Raw genomic sequence first — 18,665 nt, forward strand, 5'->3', positions numbered from 1 at the left:
TTAGGCAAGTAGACGGACTTCATAGCAAATCTGTGTCCACCCACTTTAATATTTATCCCTGACTTTCGTGTTTTCTTTTTTACTCCTTTTTTGTATCTTAAAGTGAGTTCCCTCTCATAACTCTTCCGAAAAATGTAGATTTGTTCTCTGTTATTTCATTGATCCGTCAATAAAAGAGTCTGGAAATAGTTTATTGAGAATTGAAGGGGTCACAACAAAAATTGAATAAAAAGTAAAATACACTATAATCAAGATTATGTAAGGAATGACAGAACGCGTTGATGTGGTTGAACTTCGGGGTGCCAGAGCTGTAGGATAAGGACCAATCGGAAAGATGAGGATGATGCACCGTCAAATTGGAGCTGAAAAAAAGTTTCAAAAAGTGGAAAACTTTGCCTAAAATTACTAACCTCATGTTCGAAACTGTCATCGTAAATAATGAACTTCCCAGACCTCCATCCCTTTGTCTCATTTCCTACACGTATTCTTGCTTCAGATGGGGACACTAATCCGAGGTGGGCTTGCAGATGATAGTTTGTTGGGCCACAGTGAGGTAGGATTGATGCTCCAGAAGATAGTACCGATAGATACATCTGAAATGTTACATATGACTAACGCTAACCAAGGAATTCTTTGGAGACGCGGTTTTCAAACTATCTATAAAATTGCGTATTGGTACTTTCGACTACGGGGAGTCAATTTCTGTCATCAAAACTGGCTAAATATCTCTACAAACCAAGTTATGAGTTCTGAAACATTTCATATAATTAAGCTTTTTCACATGGAATTCACCGCGCGGTTCGATTCGAGTTCTCCAGGGATTTATCTGTGTTCGTACGTTGAAAACATGCAAAAATCTTCGCGTATACTATTTGCCGATTTGGAATTCCATGTGAAAAATCCCAACCATGTGAAAAGTTTGAGAGCTTATAACTCGGCTAACAAAGACATTTAGCCGGTTTCGATAGTAGAAATTGACTCCCCGCAGTCTAGATTACCAATAAACCAAATTATATATGATTTGATAGCCGCGTCTCCAAAAACTTATCTTGTAAGACTACCCCACATACCTCTGACTTGCTGGCATTGCTAGACGACGCAAACTCTTGAAGAATTAGACAAGTTTGTGGCATACGCTCACAACTGGATTTTACAAAGTGTTGTTCCGACATAATCGGGAAATATTTCCACTGCCCATCAATAACTAATTGTTGGTTATGGTCCAACCAACAGTCACTACAATCCTTCAACACTTCCATTCCTTCCTGACGAATGGTTGCCCATTGACGCTCCACGGTCTTCAAAAACTTGGAGTACGGTGTCTGATCCATACTCCACCAAGCTCTTCCGGTGAGTCCTTCGATATTGTACAAACTTCTTTGCTGGGCGGTCATGAACACTCCCATTTGAGCAGCCTTTTGGTAAACTGCGTCTGCCTCACTCTTCTTTCCGAGAGCAGTAAGTCCGTGACCGAGTTGGTAGTAGAATTTCGGGTCTGTGATTTCATTATCAGCAAGTTTCAAACTTTTTCTCATCAGAGCGACTCCTTGTTCCACTTTGTCATCATGTGCCTGAAATTTCATAAATATTCAAGTCTTTATGAAATTATTAACCTTCAGAATATATCCATAGTAGGCCAATGCTATAACATGATTTGGGTCGTTAGCCAACACATTTCTCAACACAGTTCTAGCATCTTCATACCGTTTCATCATCACGAATGAAATTGCAAAGTCAGTTTGAAGTGATAACTCTTCTGGGAATCTATCAATGAAATGGCGGTGAGCATTCAAAGTCTTATGAAGCTGGCCACGGAATCTTGTCTTCTCAATTAGTCGCTGAGCAGCTTGTCTGGAAACTTTCAAAAATTGCAGACAACGACATTGTTCGAAACCTGAAAAGTGCATCCGGCACTGCACTATTCTGCAGAATTTTCTCGTAAATTTCAATAGCCTTATCTCTATCCGTTTCATCCGCTTCTATCTCTCCTCGGATATCATAGGCTCGAGCTTTCCCGAAATATGCTCGGGTAGAAGACGGGTAAACCGCAATGACATGGTCAAAAAGTTCCATGGCCTCGTCATATTGGTGCTGAATTGTTTTTATGTTGTGGTTTCTGACATGAAGTGGTTAATATGAAAACATGGAAACAAAAATTGGAAAAAAAATCAAACAATTTATTAGATAAACACTAAAACGAGACATAATAGCAGTGTAATGGAGAAAAGTGGTGACAGAAAAGAATTGAAACAGGAAAAATGAAAGAAATGTGCTAATCTATGTATATACTAAACAGTCGGGTATTTCTACACAAAATTATGATAAGCTGGCCTTTTCATTTCTCCGTTTCAACTCTTCTCTTTCACTTTTCGCATCCCACCGCCGGACGGACCCTGTTTCTTTTTCTTTTGATACAGAAAAAAGAACAACAAATAATAAGACTTAATTGATCCTGTCGAACACATACACCCGCATATTACCAAAAAGCTAGTGGAGTTAAGATCACACTACATATTAAAACATGTAATTATTGGCGTTTTTTGCCTTTAGTTACAAGTTTTCGACTGGATTTTTTCGGCGGATCATCTACCTTTTCGACAAGGTTATCCGCCCGATCCAAGATGTCTCGGAAACCAATTTCTTCTTTGGTGGTGATGGCGTGACGTTTGTAGGAGCTACTGCTTTCTCTGAAATGGAACACAAATTAGAATTTGTAAATATAAAAACTGACAAGGGATGTCTCTGGTGACGCGGCGTTCAAACTATCTATAAATTCGGTTAAAGGTACTTTGGACTGCGGGGAATCCCTTTCTGCTATCAAAACCGACTAATGTCTCTGCGAGCCGAGATATGAGCTCTCAAACTTTTCCTATGGTTAAGCTGTTTCACATGGAATTTTAAATAGTATACGCAAAGATGTTTTTATTCTTCCAAGGTACGAGCACAGATGGAACCTTGCGGTGGCGTGTATCCAGCTATATGGAATTCCATGAAAAAACGTCAAACTAGTTAAAAAGTTTGAGACCTTATAACTCGGGTCCCAGAGACATTTATCTGGTTTTGATAACAGAAATGGTAGTCAAAAATACCTATAACATAATTTGTACATCATTTGAAAGCCGAGCCTCTAAAGACTTCCTCTGTAAGACAAACCTATCTGTAAGCCTCTCGTCGTCATCGTCATCATCGTCATCATCATCATCCTCTCTATCATTCTCATTTCTCTCTTCCTCATCATCATCATCATCATCCTCATCGTATTCATCATCCAGAATCTTTTCGACCATTGACTTCTATAAACACGCAACCATTTTCAAACACATTATTCCTTCCGAAACTAAAAAAAAACTAACCTTCTTCTTTTGAATCAAAAGTGACTTCCTCGGCTTCAAACTTTCATGACCTGGACAATCTTGATGAATGCATTCCCGTTTTCCACCATGACGTGGACGGTTTCGGCTCTCTCTGAGATGTTGGCGACGGAGGCGTTGAGCTTCTCGATGTGAGATATGAGGTTCCTCATCATCTTCGTTTTTCTCCTCAACTTTCTTGTCTGATTTCGATTCAACCGAAGACTTTTTCTTTTTCTTCCCGTCGTCTTCATTGTCGTCATCATCGTCATCATCGTCGTCGTCGTCGTTATCATCATCATCTTTGTCGCCATCTTTTCCATCATCCTTATCATCATCATCATCGTTGTCATCATCATCATCGTCATCATCATCATCATCATCATCGTCCAGATCTGGCTCCTCCTTGACTGGTTGATACTTTTTATGTTTCTCCTTTTTATCGTCCTTCTGGTTATTAGCCTTCTGCTTACGAGATGGTTCTTGTGGAGCAGCTTCCTCGACATCATCATCATCATCGTCATCGTCGTCATCATCTTCCTCTTCTTTCACTTCAACTTTTACATTTTTCTGTTGTCTTTTCAGTTTTCTGAGCTCTCGAGGATTGAGTATTTGATCCGATTTACTATTCTTTGGCTCTTCCTTCACACTTTTCTGAAAAAAAACCATAAGGATTTTTTTTCAAATATTGAAAATTACCTCATTCAACCTATCAGTAATCTTTTTTCTGAGTCCTGCAAATAGTCTTCCTCCCAATGTGTGCTCATTTGACTCCTCATCATCTTCATCGTCAGCTACAACAAACATTTCTAGTATTACCATTCATTTCTCCTAAAACTCACAATCCGTCACGGGGGGTGGTGCCGGCGCACTTTTTTGTTGGGTCGTCTCTTGTTTCTTACTTGCCCGCGGACTTGGTTGAGGAGGCTCATCGTCGCTGGAAAAAGAAGAAACAACTAATTACAAGAAGAAACATGAAACGTTTCAGTTTCATGTAACTAATGATCACATCCGGATGAGATCGGATTAACAACTTACTCATCATCATCGTTGTCATCATTTGCAGTAGCCCCTGCATGGGTGTATGCTGGAACATCATCATCATCTACTGATGTGCGTCCAGTGAGATCTAAAACATTATTTATTAGCTGCTTCCGAATTGGTGCAACACCCACCATGATGTGAATCTCCAGCATCTTTTGCGGAGAAAATAGTGTACAAACTAGAGCATAATAATATGAATACAAGAAGAACAATCCAAGTTCGAGCACCGCCCTGAAAACTTTTCATTGAAAAGTAAAACAATGAATATTTTAGATTTTGATTTATGGTAAAAAATGAATTGCTCACCTTTGTTACACTGTAATCAACTTTTGGCACTGGCGTAAGAGCAACGGTCAGAACTGGATTGACGCCAGCTGAAAATAAAAATATAATATGAATGTGGCAATTGTATATAATTATTGAAGTTTGATACCCCCTGCAATTCTACCCCGAAGTTTTTGTTTTTCTTATGTTTGCATCTATCTCAAAAACCAAAAAACAAGACACATGTCATTTTTTGAAAAACAAATCCTATTATAGTTTTTTTGATAAGGACAACTCTCACTTGAATGGGGTCCCATAAACTCTAGAAACGTGGATGTTGTAGTGGCTATACATAGGGCGTTTTGGTTCTGTAGGCACATTAGTGGAGAAAAAAGTCGAAATGACTTTTTCGATGCTTTTCTTTTCAATTCAGTTCAATCCGCCCCCGAGATTTGGTTTGCACAACGAAAGTTAGAAAGTTGGGTAGGGGGAGATATCTTAAGTAAACAGACGAAATGAATTGAAATGAAAAGTGGGGGTATTGATCTTTAAATTTGATCTTTTAAAGTTTTGCTATTGAGAGTGTTTAATTATTTTTGCAAAAAATTATACACTGGAGTTACGGTAGTAAGGTTTTTCTCAGAGCGCTTAATCAAACATTGTAAAATTGAAAACCGCCAAATGAAAACAATGTGAACTTACAATAATTCTCATAATAAGCAGTTGCGAGATCAGGAAAAGCTGGCACACTTTCTCGGTTGAATCTTCTTGATAACCGATTATAGGAACTCAACGGTCTCCCCTCCTCTCCATAATTTACATGCCGTAGTTTGACAGAGCCATAAGGTGAATCAGTATTCTTGCAACATTGTGCAGAGCTTGCATACATCAGCAAGAAAGTTTTTGAATAAAAAAGGAGAGGGGGGTCAAATGTCGTGGAAGACCAGGGATGCACGAAATAGAGATAGATGGGTAGAAAGAGAGACTTTTGGTGGGGAGGGCGACAGAAAGTGAGTGCTTATTTGAGTACTATGCGCGGAGCCGATTTCCTTCCTCTCCACCCCTTTTTGCTTTCTTTTTTTCTTCTTTGCCGATTCTTCAATAAATTTGATATCTTTTTGTGCTCTTTTGTAGCAAACGTATCAGAAGTAACAAAACTGACGATCTAGTTATGAAAACTTTTCTAGAAAATGGAAAAGAGAGGAAAGAGTGATTTTCGATGTTGTCGACAGATTTATATAAATCTTATGAGACAGAAATTTAGGTAGCTGAAAATAGCGATCATCTTCTTAGCGACGATAAAACTATAATCATCAAAAATACGAATTACGGGGTACTACCAAAGAAAACAGAAATTGGTATGTTGCGTTTCGGTGATTGAGGCTAAGGAAAACTAAGAATGCCAAAAATGAAAGAATGTGAGAAAACACTGCGTATGACCGAAGAAATTATGTTAAATGTGAATATGACATTACTGAAATCAGATTAGGAATGTCGCCAAGTGTTTTTTTCATTTTTTTTCAAATTGAAACAAAAATGTGTCCTTTCTTTCAAATTAAACTCATTATTTAAATTCGATGTATAGTTTTCTGTGTCTATTTATGATATTATTTGGAAAAAATAGGTAAATAGATAAATTAGATATAAAATAGATAAATAGGATTAATAGGCATTGCACATGTATTCCGATTGAAAAACGATACATTTGTACTGAATTGTGCCGATGTCCCTCTGACTTCTTTACTAATGTGAGATAGACAAAAATTTATAAACATAATATCAGAAATGAGGCTAGAACAAAACGATGCAACATTTTCACAAAATAAAGTATACTGCGAAAAATTCCTATTTATAGTCCTAAGCAGGGGAGATCAAAGCATCACAACGGAGAACTAGTTTTATGTGAGAAAAAAACTTAAGAGTTTCCATGAAACTTATATGAGCCTCCTGTGAAACTATTTTCTAAGAAGTTTTGAAATGTTTTCTATTCTGAAGACTAGAAGCAACAAGACGCATGCTAATGATCGGTTGAATCTCAGACACTGAAGCAAACTTCTAAACATATGTTTTGAGTTTTTTCATATTATTTCTTATGAATGCATAAAAAAAATGAATACCAGAAGTTCAACATGTTCCCCCTTACCTGTCGAGGTTTGGCGTCGGAAAGCGGGATTGGCAGTCCCATTTGCAGTCATTGTTGTCGAATATGTAGTTGTCAGTCACTTGAAAATGAGTGAGTCATGAAGAGCGAATAATATTAAGTAATATTCAGAATAGGAATAAAATATAGTTCAAAGAGTTTGAGGCGATATCACTGATATGATACTTTGTTTTTGTTGTTTTTTATTTCTTCCGTCTTTTTTCTTCTTCTACCTTCCTCTTTTTTTCGCACGGCCAAACAATCCCCGCCTCTTCACTCTTCCGTTATTATTTTTTTGTCGTCTCGCAGTTTCTCTCGTTCTATCCACAAAGAGTTCTCGTCACTGAGCCGTCTTTTCCGAAAAGAAATAGGTTTTCCGGAATGAGCAGCTTCGAGGGTGCTCCTAAGTGTCGATCGGTCTGAAATTTTGTGAACTTTTTACGCAGAATTGGAGTAAAACTAAAAAGTAAAGTAAAATTGACTGTGAGGAAACTGGAGCGTCAATTGAATAAGTACCAAACGAAAAGAAACTGAAAAAATTGAATATGAATATCTCATCAGTCAGTGAAAATGTTAAAATGAAACTATTCAATTTTTTTGAGTAGCAAAAGCTTATTTGCTGGGGAAAAATAGAAGGGAGTTACCATAATAATATAATAACAATATAAATTCAGCCACATCAACTTAGTTAGGTTAAGAACGGAAAGTGAGGTACACATACTCAACAAAACTATGCAAACTGTGTATCAATCAGATGTCAGAAGGGAAAAAAAAACTTCTGCCAATAAGAGTGATGAGATCCACTAGACAACTGAGATATTGGACTCCAGACCAGCTACAAAAAAATCATTGGAAAAAAAAGAGTTGTTTGCTGATTTGTTGGGGGGATGACACAACAAAACGGCAAGTGCTCGATGAGTATCGAAAATATGCTGGGGCTGTGCTCCAACTACTGCTGAGGTTGTGCTGTGCTACTCCTGTGCCTGAAGAGAAAACCGCGCCGTCATCACTTTACACACCATTCTTCCTGCCGAAGAGAAATGGCACTGCTGGATTCGAAGAGTGAGGAGAAAAACCGATAGAAGAGGGAGCAGAAGATGAGTTGGATGAAGATTTTCCTACTTTTCAATCACCCAATCGATAAGTTGAGTGTTGAGTCCAAGAGTCAGTTTAATGATGAGAGAAAAAGATGCTTGGGACACTTTGGAAGTTTTCATTGCGGAAAAGGGATCACCCGCTGAAATTGAACATCTTTCTATTTTTCATTCTGTTCTTTACACACATGGGACTCGTAAAAATGATGCATTGTTTCAAAAACGGCATATGGCAAATATTTTAAATGTTACATCCATTCAACAAGAGAGAAAGAGAGAAAATAGGATTTTCAGTTTGAAGACATCTGTTCTGCAGAGTAAGCAAGAATACATTTTCAGTCTGTTATAAACAAAAGTGTTCAAAAGTGCAAGTGTCACAATACGAAAATTAGCTTGAAAATGATTTTATACTTCAACTGATTAGTCAACTCAAGCATGAATTCGATTGAATGAAATCTAATAGTAATTTCTTCAATTTTTGTTATATACCTATCTGCATTTTGTCTTTACAATATGATCCTTTGACTTAGATCCAAGCAGGTACTCACGCAAAGGGCTGATGCACAGCCGGCGGCGACTATCAGGGCCGTCTATTCAACAAATGGGCGGGATTTTTGCGCATTGACAAATCTTTTGGTCATCTACAAGGCCCCCCTGCCGCTAAAGAAGCTAGAATCTTCCATGGCTGGGAATTCCGATATAAAATTGCCTGACAGCCACTTCAGCTTTGTTCAGGCAGCCCGCCACACCCATACCCGAAATTTCCGTTAATTTCAGCCAACCCACAACACAGCCCAGTTTTCACAGCATCCAGGCAGATTATCCTCTTTTCCTCTATTTTGATTCAATAAATAAATTCAGAATCTGCACAATACCGTATTCTTTGTGAATGACATGGAACCTGAAAAAAATTATTCGATTTTTGTTTTCTTTACAATATGGTCACCCGACTTCACAATGTGATCACCCGACTTAGATCCAGGCAGGTAGTCACGCAAAAATCTGTCGTATGCCTGGCCGCGGCTATTAGGACCACGAATTCACCAGATGGGTTGCATTTTTGCACATTGACTAGTAGTTTGGTTCTCTACAAGGCGCCTGAAGAAGAAAACATTTTCCATTGCGGGGAATTCCGATATGAAATTGCCCACAACGTTTTTGACAGCCTTCATCAGCAGCTCGCCATACGCATACCTGAAATCCCGTTAATTTTATCCAAACCTACATGACAACCCTTTTTCACAGTATCCATTTAGATTATCCTCTTTTCCTTTATTTTGACTCAATAAATAAATACAGAATCTACACAATACCGTTTTCTTTGTAAATGACAATAAGTTAGTTCCTTTAAGATCATGTGTATCATCTCAACCGGATAGTTCGGATGGACAAATACATTTTCGTAAAGTTTCTATAGAAATATACTTAAGAATAGTTATAGGATACAAAACTGGATCAGACAATAACCTAAAAATGCACTACATTAATTTTGGCTAGTGGATTGGATGAATCGGTAGCAGTGGGGAGAGAAAAACTATAAGGAAGGGGGAATAAATGAAATAGAGAATGACAAAGTATTGCTATCAGGGTTGGGAAAAAGAAAGAATTATAGATTTTAAATAAATAAATTATTCCTTTTTGTCAAAGTGAGAGTGGTGGAAAACATGCAAATAGTATTATTGAAAAATAGGAACACGATAGTTGTGAAAAGAAATTCGCAACCGACATAAGAAAAAACACAGTTGGAGAGTGAGAGAATGGGTTTGGGTTTTAAATTGACGCCTACTGGTAAGTGATGGTAAGGGGAAAGGACCAATTCCAATCCTCAACGAGACTGGCTCAAAGGGGAGAAAACTCGGATTGAATTTGACAAACAGATTTAGAAAATGCTTGATACGGAAGAAAAAGAAAAAATGGGATTGTACAATGACTATAAAGCTTCCGGTAGAGGAAGAAGGATAGTATGACAGGGTGAGCGTGTGTTGGAAGTTTAGAATGGCCTTTTTGGGACTTGTGGACGAGCTGGAATCTCTGGCGCTCCATTGGATGGTGTTGGCGTTCTTCTGAAAAACGATTTGGATTAGATTTATTCAAACATTTGGATTAAGCTAGTCAATTCTATAATTGCATGCAAGTTCATTTTCATTGTCATTTTTTGGATGAAATGAATAAAATGAACAGCGGTGAGTGAAATTTGAAATGTGTTTAATTGAAGGCTAATAGATTGAAATTGAACACTTTGAAAGTATCAACGGAAAATTAGAGCCAAGAAAGGTAGAAAAATATGAATCAAATACAGGACCACAAAAACGCCGATAGATTGTACTTCACAATAACAACATGCATATATACACTTCTCTGATATATCGATTGGCGTCTCCACAGTTACCGAATAACAAACCTTATGTCAGTGGGGGGGGGATTATATTCACAACATTATTATCTAGGCGGTGCCATGTTTGGTGGTGGGCCGCCAGGTCCCGGACGCCTAGAGTGGTTAGAGTTCAATGTTGATTGTTTTTATTTTGAAAATAGGAAAGAAAAAGAAGGACCAAAAGGAAAGATTGAGAAGATATTGATTTGGTGCTCTTTTTCTTAACGTAAAACAAAATTCTTTTCAACTTACGTCGGAATCAATGGTGGGTACATGCCGCCACCTCCTGGGGCACCTGGTGGTGGGCGCATTCCTGGTGGTGGTGGTCCACCCGGTCCTCCACGTGGTGGCATTGGCGCTTGACGTCCGCCCGGTGGCGCTGGCGCCGCACGTGGCACTGGCGACGGTCCTTGTGGCTGTGGACGGAAGTCAGACACTGGAAGTGGTGGTGGCTGGTCTCCAATGGTGGACATGTTGACTTCTGAGATGATACGAAGGGCTTCCTTGCAAGCGTGGTACATTCGAAGCATCTCCTCTCGTTTTTGAGCCTCGAGTTGAGATTCCTCCATAAGTGCGTCGGTATCTCCGCATTGGTAGAGATGGGCAAGAAGCTCGTCCTTCATGAATTCGCTCACCTGAAAATAATCATTGATTTGGAATTAATTGGTTTATTTTTAATAAATTTTCATACCTGGTTGACAACCAAATGCATAACAGCCTTGGGCACCATATCCTTGATCGTCTTGGTAATAATTCTCATGTACGAGTCAACCAGGTTTCTGATAGTCTCGACTTGTCTTTCCAACTGTGGATCCATAGAGGATTCCTCCATCTCTGGCAGATTCTCGTCTTCTGGGGCTTTCTGCTTCTCTGGGTAGACACCGGCACGCAAGAAAGAGGCCTTCCATGCGTCGACCTCATCCAAGTTATTGCATCCCAACTCGAGTTGCTTGTAGTCCTTGTAGATATTCCTGGAAAATGAAGAGTTTTTGAGGAAGAGGGAAATGGTGGTAGGTGATATCTGGAGGATACAAGGAGGAACAAACATGCTGGTTCAGAATCTGTCATCTAAAAAAAGCATATCACATGCTAATTTCGAACTGAAACTGTCACGGCAGAGAATAAAACTACAAAGGAGGAAATTTTTGGTTTTTGGGGTTGTGTTTTGGTTGGAAACCATCGAGAATGATTTCTAAAGGAAGAAGGAATTCACAATGACGACAACACATATAAATTCTTGTCTTACAAGTCATCTCTCTCTTAAAGATAGAGTTGAAACAAGGAAGGAGTAGAGAAGAAGCGGTAAAATATGGTATAAACTATACACTCACTTCCTGAAAAATGATCAATAATATAAATAAGTTTTCCAGCGGGTGAGAAAGACGTCATGCTATTCGTTTTTTTAGTGTTTTGATTTTGAAACGAAAAAAACATCCCGCCTAGCTTGGTTCTACTGTGGATCAGAAAAGCGTGCGGTTTCGAAATATTGCTAGATGTTATTTGGTCGACTAGTACGTTCACTCACTTTCCGTCTGGGTAGAACAAGGCGAACTTGTGTTGACGTGACATGAATCCACTTTCGATATCTCGCAACTTGATTCCATCCAATGGCAACATGTATTTCTTCTCTTTCTCCTGCAAGGAATTGTTAGATTTTTTCACAATAATGTTGGAATACCTCATCATCCTTGTACCAACTCAAACTGTCGGACATCAGGACAAACCAGCAGTCCTTGGATCCACGGACAAACGAAATGTTGCTGACGGAGAGCCATCCTTTTCGGATCACTTGATTTCCAAGGTTCTTCTTGGCCGATTGCCCTTGCGATGCCTTCGCTTCAGCACTGTAACTAGTAAAATGGTTTAAACAATCAATGTATTCAAAAATTCTCACTTGCTGAATCCAATGAAATCCTCATGGTTGGTATTCATATAGGCAAGCTCGTAATCGACAATCAGTGCAATCTGTTGCTTGGCGATCTGCTCACGTTCACGCATGTGGGACACCACAATTCTCTCCAGCTCATCGCGAAGGCGTGGGTATCTTGCCATGGTATCCGCACACTGTCTGATCACATTTGCCAACTCGTTGACTACCAAGTCAACACACTTCAACGATGGCTCCTTCAGACGAGCGATTTGTTTCTTGGCGATCGCTTCGAAAGCCATATCTGGAGTGAAGAGACCAACACGGATACCATGAATGTTTCGGATGGCGAACTGGATCTCCTTGCGCATCTCCTTCTCATCGATTTCCATTTTGACAATTTCGAATGGGAAACGCTCGTGGAAGAGACGGTTGATGCGGGCTCCTCCGCTGAGCTCGTTGGTCGAAACCAGTTTGGCGGAGGATCCTTCGATAGAGCGCTCAATGTCGGCGTTGAATTGTGTGACCATTCTGAAATGATGTTTCTTGTTTCTCGCTGAATAATTCCAGCCACTTACTGCAAAAGAGCCTTAGTCTTGCGTCCTGGGTCGTTTGGCTGGAAATTTTTGTATTCAGCAACATCCTTCTCCATAGCAAACATCTTCTTCTGCAAACTGTCACGAAGGGTTGGCAACGTGTCACGAATATGGTTAGTGAGTTGTTGATTCAATGTATGTTGCAAGTAAGATGTTCCCAAACGATCAGCCATATGTCTGTACGATGGATGGGAGATGAAGAACTTGCGTTCAGCATCCAACGCAGCTCTGATGTCTTTCCGACCGACGATATCCTTCTGACCACGGTTAACAACTCCAACATATCCACGACGGAGTGGGAACAACTTGTTCTCAAGAATCTCACGAGCATCAGTGCCTTCGTCCATCAAATCGAGTTTGGTGAGAACTCCGATAGTACGAAGTCCCTGCGGATCGACTTCCTTGGCGAGCTTGAGAGCATCTGACGTGGCAAGATCACTGTTAGCTGGCGTGACGGCAAGAATGAGGCAAGTCTCTCTGCCAATGAACGTGAGAATCATGTCACGGATTTGCTGCTCGATATCGGCTGGTTGATCTCCGACAGGCACCTTTGTGAGACCGGGCAAATCGATGAGTGTCAAGTTAAGGACTGGAATATTAGAAATTGTTGATTATTACGGTTAACTGAATGATGATATCTTACCATTTGGTGAGAAGACACGCAAGTTGATGGGATGCGGACTGATACCCTTGTTTTGTCCGGTGACACGATCCGTTTCGTCTTCAATCTCTTTCCGTACTTGATCGAAGTCGACAAATCGGTGACCCTTCTTATGGAGGAACTCCGCGTACTCATTACGGTCTTGAATGAGCTGAAGAATCAGTGGACGACGAGTGACGATACCGGATCCACGTGGAAGAAAGTCTCTGGAAAATGTTTGTTTAGTGGGGCACTATTTCGCAATTTTCGTCTTTTTTTTCTTATGACTCACTTTCCAACAAAATTCTCCAATACGGATGACTTTCCGGCGGATTGTCCTCCAACGACAGCGATTTGTGGCAATTCGAAGCTGACGGAGGTTCCGAGCTGCGAGAACGCGTCCTGTACACGATTGATCACAGGGATCAGCGCCTGCATTCCCTGGTTGGCCCACGCCATGGCTGTTTCGGGGGGATAGTAAGTGAACTGCCTGGAAAATCAATAAATTGCTATTAATTTTGGGTGGAGGAGAAAAAAACGGTGCGTAACGAATAAAGTAAAAAGGCAACGTGTCCTCATAGCAGTTTTCTCGGGTTTTTATGGATTTTATAAAGTTTATGGGCTATGCGAAAGTTGAATATCGCGCTATCGAAAAAAAGCCGAAATAGAAAAAAAAAATATCCAAAATTCAGAATCATTGTCGGCAAAACCGTGTTGAGTGTTTGGAAAACAAGAAGAGGCGATCGGCGTACAAAAAAGAGTGAGAGAAAAGAGGACCAGACGAAGAAAGTGAGGGAGAGAAAAGTGAAATGACCACAGTGAGTCAGCCAAACAGTCTGTACTGCGCAGAAAAAGAATGAGGGATAGGCAGCGGCGGCGAGGAGCGCGCAAAGAGAAACGAGAAACGCGCCAGTAAATGGGAAGGCGCGTTTTGCGATACGAAGATATTTCGAGCAGAAAAAGGCAAAAAAAGCTTGATGGATTCAGAAATATTGTTCAGATACACTTAGTAAAAGAAAAATAATACATGTTTTCTATTGGAAAATGAATATAAGAAATGTTCCTATATTACTGCTGAATATACACCGCCAAAACAATTTTTCAAGTTTTTCTTTTAATTTCAGTCAGTATATAGCTCAAACACAAAAAATTTACGACTAGTGATGTATTCATCGGTGAGTTGTAATGAGAGAATGTTTGTTGGTGGCAATTCTCCGTGTACCTGCATCTCTCCAAATACCCTAACTCTTTTCACGTGTGAATGAGAGCGCAAGTAAGCAAACAACACCTTTTTTTCCTTTTTCGCTAAAAAAAGGACATTTTTTGTCACGGTTCTAGTAAAAAACACCTGATTTCACGAGAATATCGTTTTGTTAACGTGAACAGCAATAAGAATGAACAGCGGATTGTGAAACAAAACAATTAATCGTAGGAAGAAGCAATGAGTCAGCATTTTTACACTGTTATATGATGAGAAAGGTGGTTTTCTGGTTTTCTGTCATAACACCCAGAAATTGGGATTTGGGGTTTCCCAAGCAATCATAAACAATTCGGTTGCAAAAACCAAACACTTAAGTGAGCACCTTCCGGAGCAGGATACCTGAGCCATTGGCATAAACAGATTTTTGGATTTTTGTTATGATTGAATAACGCAGACATCGATTTCCCTCTAGTGTGCCGAGAACTAACAGTCACAATCAATTTTGTGGTTCGTTTTGATACCGAAAAAGAATTTGATGGCAAAAAATGTGACTTCACAATTTTTGGTCACAATCAAATTACGAGTTTTTTGAGGTAACAGGCAATCGTGTTATCTTTGCAAACGGTTAGTACCAACAACATCGAATTGAATATTCCTGCAGAACACTAAGACGAGACTAAAAAAAAACAAAATGCACAACAAGGATCTCAGAGCCATATGTCTTCGTCCCCATGGGTGACGTCGTCGCCTCCACCGTTGGCAAAGTTGAAAAGGAGAAAAATAAGAAGAATAAGAAAAGAAGAAAAAACTAAGAAAAAAAGAAGAACGAGAAGGAAGAAAAAGAGTAGGAAGGAGGCGTTTTCGATTAGTCGATATTCTCCGATGTGTATGTATGTGTGCTGCGTGAGCGCACTACTCGGTCGACCAGGGGGCCCCTCCGCGCACATTTTTCGCGTATGTACATATTCTCGCGCAGGGAAAAAGAAGAAGAAGAAGGAAAAAAAAAAAAAAGCAAGAAGAAGAAAAGACGGCAGGACGTGTTAGAGCTCCCGGAGCAGCGGCAGTTTGAAGCCTCGTATTCTGCCCTCTCCCTTGGCTCCACAAAAACGGAGAACTGACGACGTTGGCGACGATGACGACGTCGTGGCCCCGGGCCTGAAGCCACAGAGCGCGAAAAAAAGGGAAAAGGGAAAAAAGAAGAGAACAAACTTTTTTGTTTTCTTTTTCTAGATCTGTCTAGTCTCTATACAAAGTATTTCAAATAGAATAGTGACAGGCTGACTGAATGTTCAAAGGAAAACCAAAAACAACAAATTCTTGTTTTCCCTCCGTTTGCTGTATTATGTTATTTTATCCAAATGTCAAAGCAAAAGAAGACAAAATTATTATCCATGAACCCTTTTCTTTGAAATTGGTTTTGTTATGCGGAAATATGTCAGAACAAGGGAAATTTTAACAGCAGAAATAGCGAGCACAAACCATTCGCTTGTTTTATTACTCACAGTTCTTGTCTTACCAATAAACACAACTGATAAAGAATTATGATGTCTGGTACGGCCAGTTCCTAGAAGCGAAGTTACGAAACTCTACTAAATGATGATTTTATCAAATGACGCATCGCTATATATGCATCTCTGAATAATAGCTTGGCTGAAACACATTAGTAATAACAATAACAAAAATATTTTAAAATGATGAACAAAAAAAAGAAGAAAAGCAAGGAAATGGGAAAAAAAGAGAAGAAAAGCTTCAACTCCATGGAAATTCCCCTGGAAATGAGTAGTCATGGACGTCGTGGCCGTCTAATTGACAGAATTTGATTTATTTCCGATCTTTTCCTGTGCGCCGCACCAAAACAACACTGAGAGGAGAATAACAAGAAGGAAGAAAGGAAATGGATAGTTGGAGCTGGGAAGGGGATTTCTTCAAGAGAGAAGATATATGAAGTAATCCTTGACGTTAGTCGGGATAATTTTTGTAAGCATTAGAATGAAGCTAACAAGGGAGTCGAGTTGAATATTTTCTATAAATTGGACCTCAGATACTTCCAATCCTGCTGATTCCAAAACAGCTATTTCTGCGTGTACCGAAAAATGTACCTTATCAATCTCGTAAGATTTCCGTTCTGAATTTTCTTGCAGTTCCGAGATCAACAGGGCCTAATTTATGGAAAAAGTGCAACTCGACTCCTTATGTTTAGACAAAAAAAAATGAAAAAAAAATGAAAAAAAGTTATAGGAAGCCTTTTGTTATCAAGCTAACACTGTCATCAACAGAACCTTCATACTATCGGTTTGTGGTCATACTGTAAGTCTAGACAAACTTTGAAACTGTTTTGAAAACAAGTTAAAAGTTATGAGGTATACACAAAACGCACGAACACCAAAAACTTGCCCAATTATGTTAGTGCAAACGCATAGATCATGAAACTCGCCTCTATCCGATGACCAAATTCCAAAACGATTTTTGATGAATCCCACCGGACTCAACTTCCAACTCAACTTTTGAAGACCTCAATGTGTATGTCTCTCCTTTTTTGTCTCCCCCACATAAACCCAGTCACATGAGAAAACCCGGCCAAAAATGTGGAGGCAGCTTATGAACCTTTTTTTCTCCTCGTAAATGGCACAACGCTACAATTGGAGATTGATGGTTATAAGATACCAGAGGCGGGAGCAGTCACTGAAATTTTGTGATTTGAAGATTGAAGGGGGGAGGGGAACAATGTAAGAATAGGGAAGAGCGACAAGAAAACGTAATTTGAAAAAAAATGAAGCTAATCAAGTAGAGTGAAGCTTTCGTTGCGGAAAAATTCAAAAGAAAAGGAAATAGGCATAAAATTGGCGGGAAGAAGAGCTTTTTTCGGCTCAATTTCCCCTCGAGTGCGGTGCACATAAAAGTACAGTAGGAAGGAAAGATGGGCTCACTGAGCGTAAAAGGAATACATTAGCTGTATAATGATATTGATCTTGGAGGGGATTGGAACGCGTTTTTTTCTATGGCGGAGGTCTTTTTTAGTGGGGTGGTTGGGAAAAGATAGGGAAAAAATGGGATTGATGGGAACGAAAATCTGAAAATCAAAAAAAAAACAGTAAGTCACAGCGGTGTAAGCTCTCAACCTATAAAATTTGCACCTACAAGATCCCAGGTTTTTCGATTTTTACATCATAAACTAAAAGTTCGATTAAACTCACATCAGCATAAAAAAAAACTAAAGAATGTGAAGCTCTCTTCGAGCACGCACTTGTGGAAATCGGAGCCTCTCACTAGGAAGCAGCTTGCCCTCCAAACTGGATGAGAAATTGTAGGCGGTGAATAAATCAACGGGCAGAAAGAAAGAAAATGGGCAATTTTCTCTCAAAAAATGGGCATGGCTCAAGTTTTTTTCTCTTTTGCTTTCTTTTTATATTCAAAAAGAAAATAATAAGAATAATGTCAATTCCAACAAAAAAACAGGGAGAAAGAATAACAAAAGCAAGAAATTCCAAATTTTTGGTTAGAATTTGTGTATTGATATTCAGAACATTTTTGGATCACATGAATTTGGAAAAAAGTGGAGAAAGAAGGAAACAGGACCCGTTTGGAGTTTATATTATGATGCCATACATATCAACTTACAAATTGAGTTTTCGATTTCAACGAAGAGTTCAAAAAACTCTTTTTTATTGTAGACTATAATTTAAACAACTTCCAAAAAAGTTAGTCTAGAAAAGAGTGAGACTAATAAACAACTACGAAAATTTCCAATAGGACATTGCAGACACCGCGAGAATATCAGAAGACATCGAAAATGAGAAATGAAGTAGCGCGTGGGGAGCAGAAAAGAATTCAATAGCATTTTTCTTTTTGGCTCTTTTTTCTCTGAAGGGTTATGACATATTGAAAAGCAATGGACCATAGAAAACTTGAGAAACAGAATACAGGAATCTATACAAGAAATGATATTGTACCGTTGGCTTTTCTAAGGAAGGCAAACGTATGAAAGTATAAACACGCAACAGGAGCTCGAAAAAATGTCAGCCAGTAATAAAGTCATTGTGGTTACAGAACTATGAATACGGCATGATGGGAAAAAAAGTGAAATGAAAGGGAGAT

At 39.3% G+C, this 18,665-nt stretch overlaps 3 protein-coding genes across 3 annotated transcripts; 1 reads left to right on the top strand and 2 right to left on the bottom strand.

The window, feature by feature from the left end:
- Positions 1-254: 254 nt before the first annotated feature.
- On the bottom strand, positions 255-5,547 carry GCK72_025519 (uncharacterized protein; the record flags this gene model as incomplete). Its single annotated transcript, XM_053736369.1, has 14 exons — positions 255-362; positions 411-593; positions 1,071-1,571; positions 1,614-1,851; positions 1,895-2,091; positions 2,591-2,687; positions 3,154-3,293; positions 3,354-4,004; positions 4,050-4,144; positions 4,193-4,287; positions 4,389-4,479; positions 4,526-4,625; positions 4,701-4,768; positions 5,361-5,547. 14 exons carry the CDS (start codon positions 5,545-5,547, stop codon positions 255-257), a joined length of 2,751 nt encoding a protein of 916 aa, XP_053579935.1.
- A 4,335-nt stretch (positions 5,548-9,882) lies between these two features.
- On the bottom strand, positions 9,883-13,828 carry GCK72_025520 (uncharacterized protein; the record flags this gene model as incomplete). The annotated part of the gene is made up of 9 exons (XM_053736370.1): positions 9,883-9,955; positions 10,519-10,901; positions 10,958-11,237; positions 11,792-11,901; positions 11,945-12,110; positions 12,161-12,664; positions 12,712-13,318; positions 13,373-13,596; positions 13,662-13,828. The coding sequence occupies 9 exons, from the start codon at positions 13,826-13,828 to the stop codon at positions 9,883-9,885; spliced, it is 2,514 nt and encodes an 837-aa protein (XP_053579936.1).
- On the top strand, positions 13,404-13,847 carry GCK72_025521 (uncharacterized protein; the record flags this gene model as incomplete). The annotated part of the gene is made up of 1 exon (XM_053736371.1): positions 13,404-13,847. One exon carries the CDS (start codon positions 13,404-13,406, stop codon positions 13,845-13,847), a length of 444 nt encoding a protein of 147 aa, XP_053579937.1.
- Positions 13,848-18,665: the final 4,818 nt, after the last annotated feature.

The sequence above is a fragment of the Caenorhabditis remanei genome, chromosome X, assembly GCF_010183535.1.
Source record: "Caenorhabditis remanei strain PX506 chromosome X, whole genome shotgun sequence".
NCBI classification, from domain to species: Eukaryota; Metazoa; Nematoda; class Chromadorea; order Rhabditida; family Rhabditidae; genus Caenorhabditis; species Caenorhabditis remanei.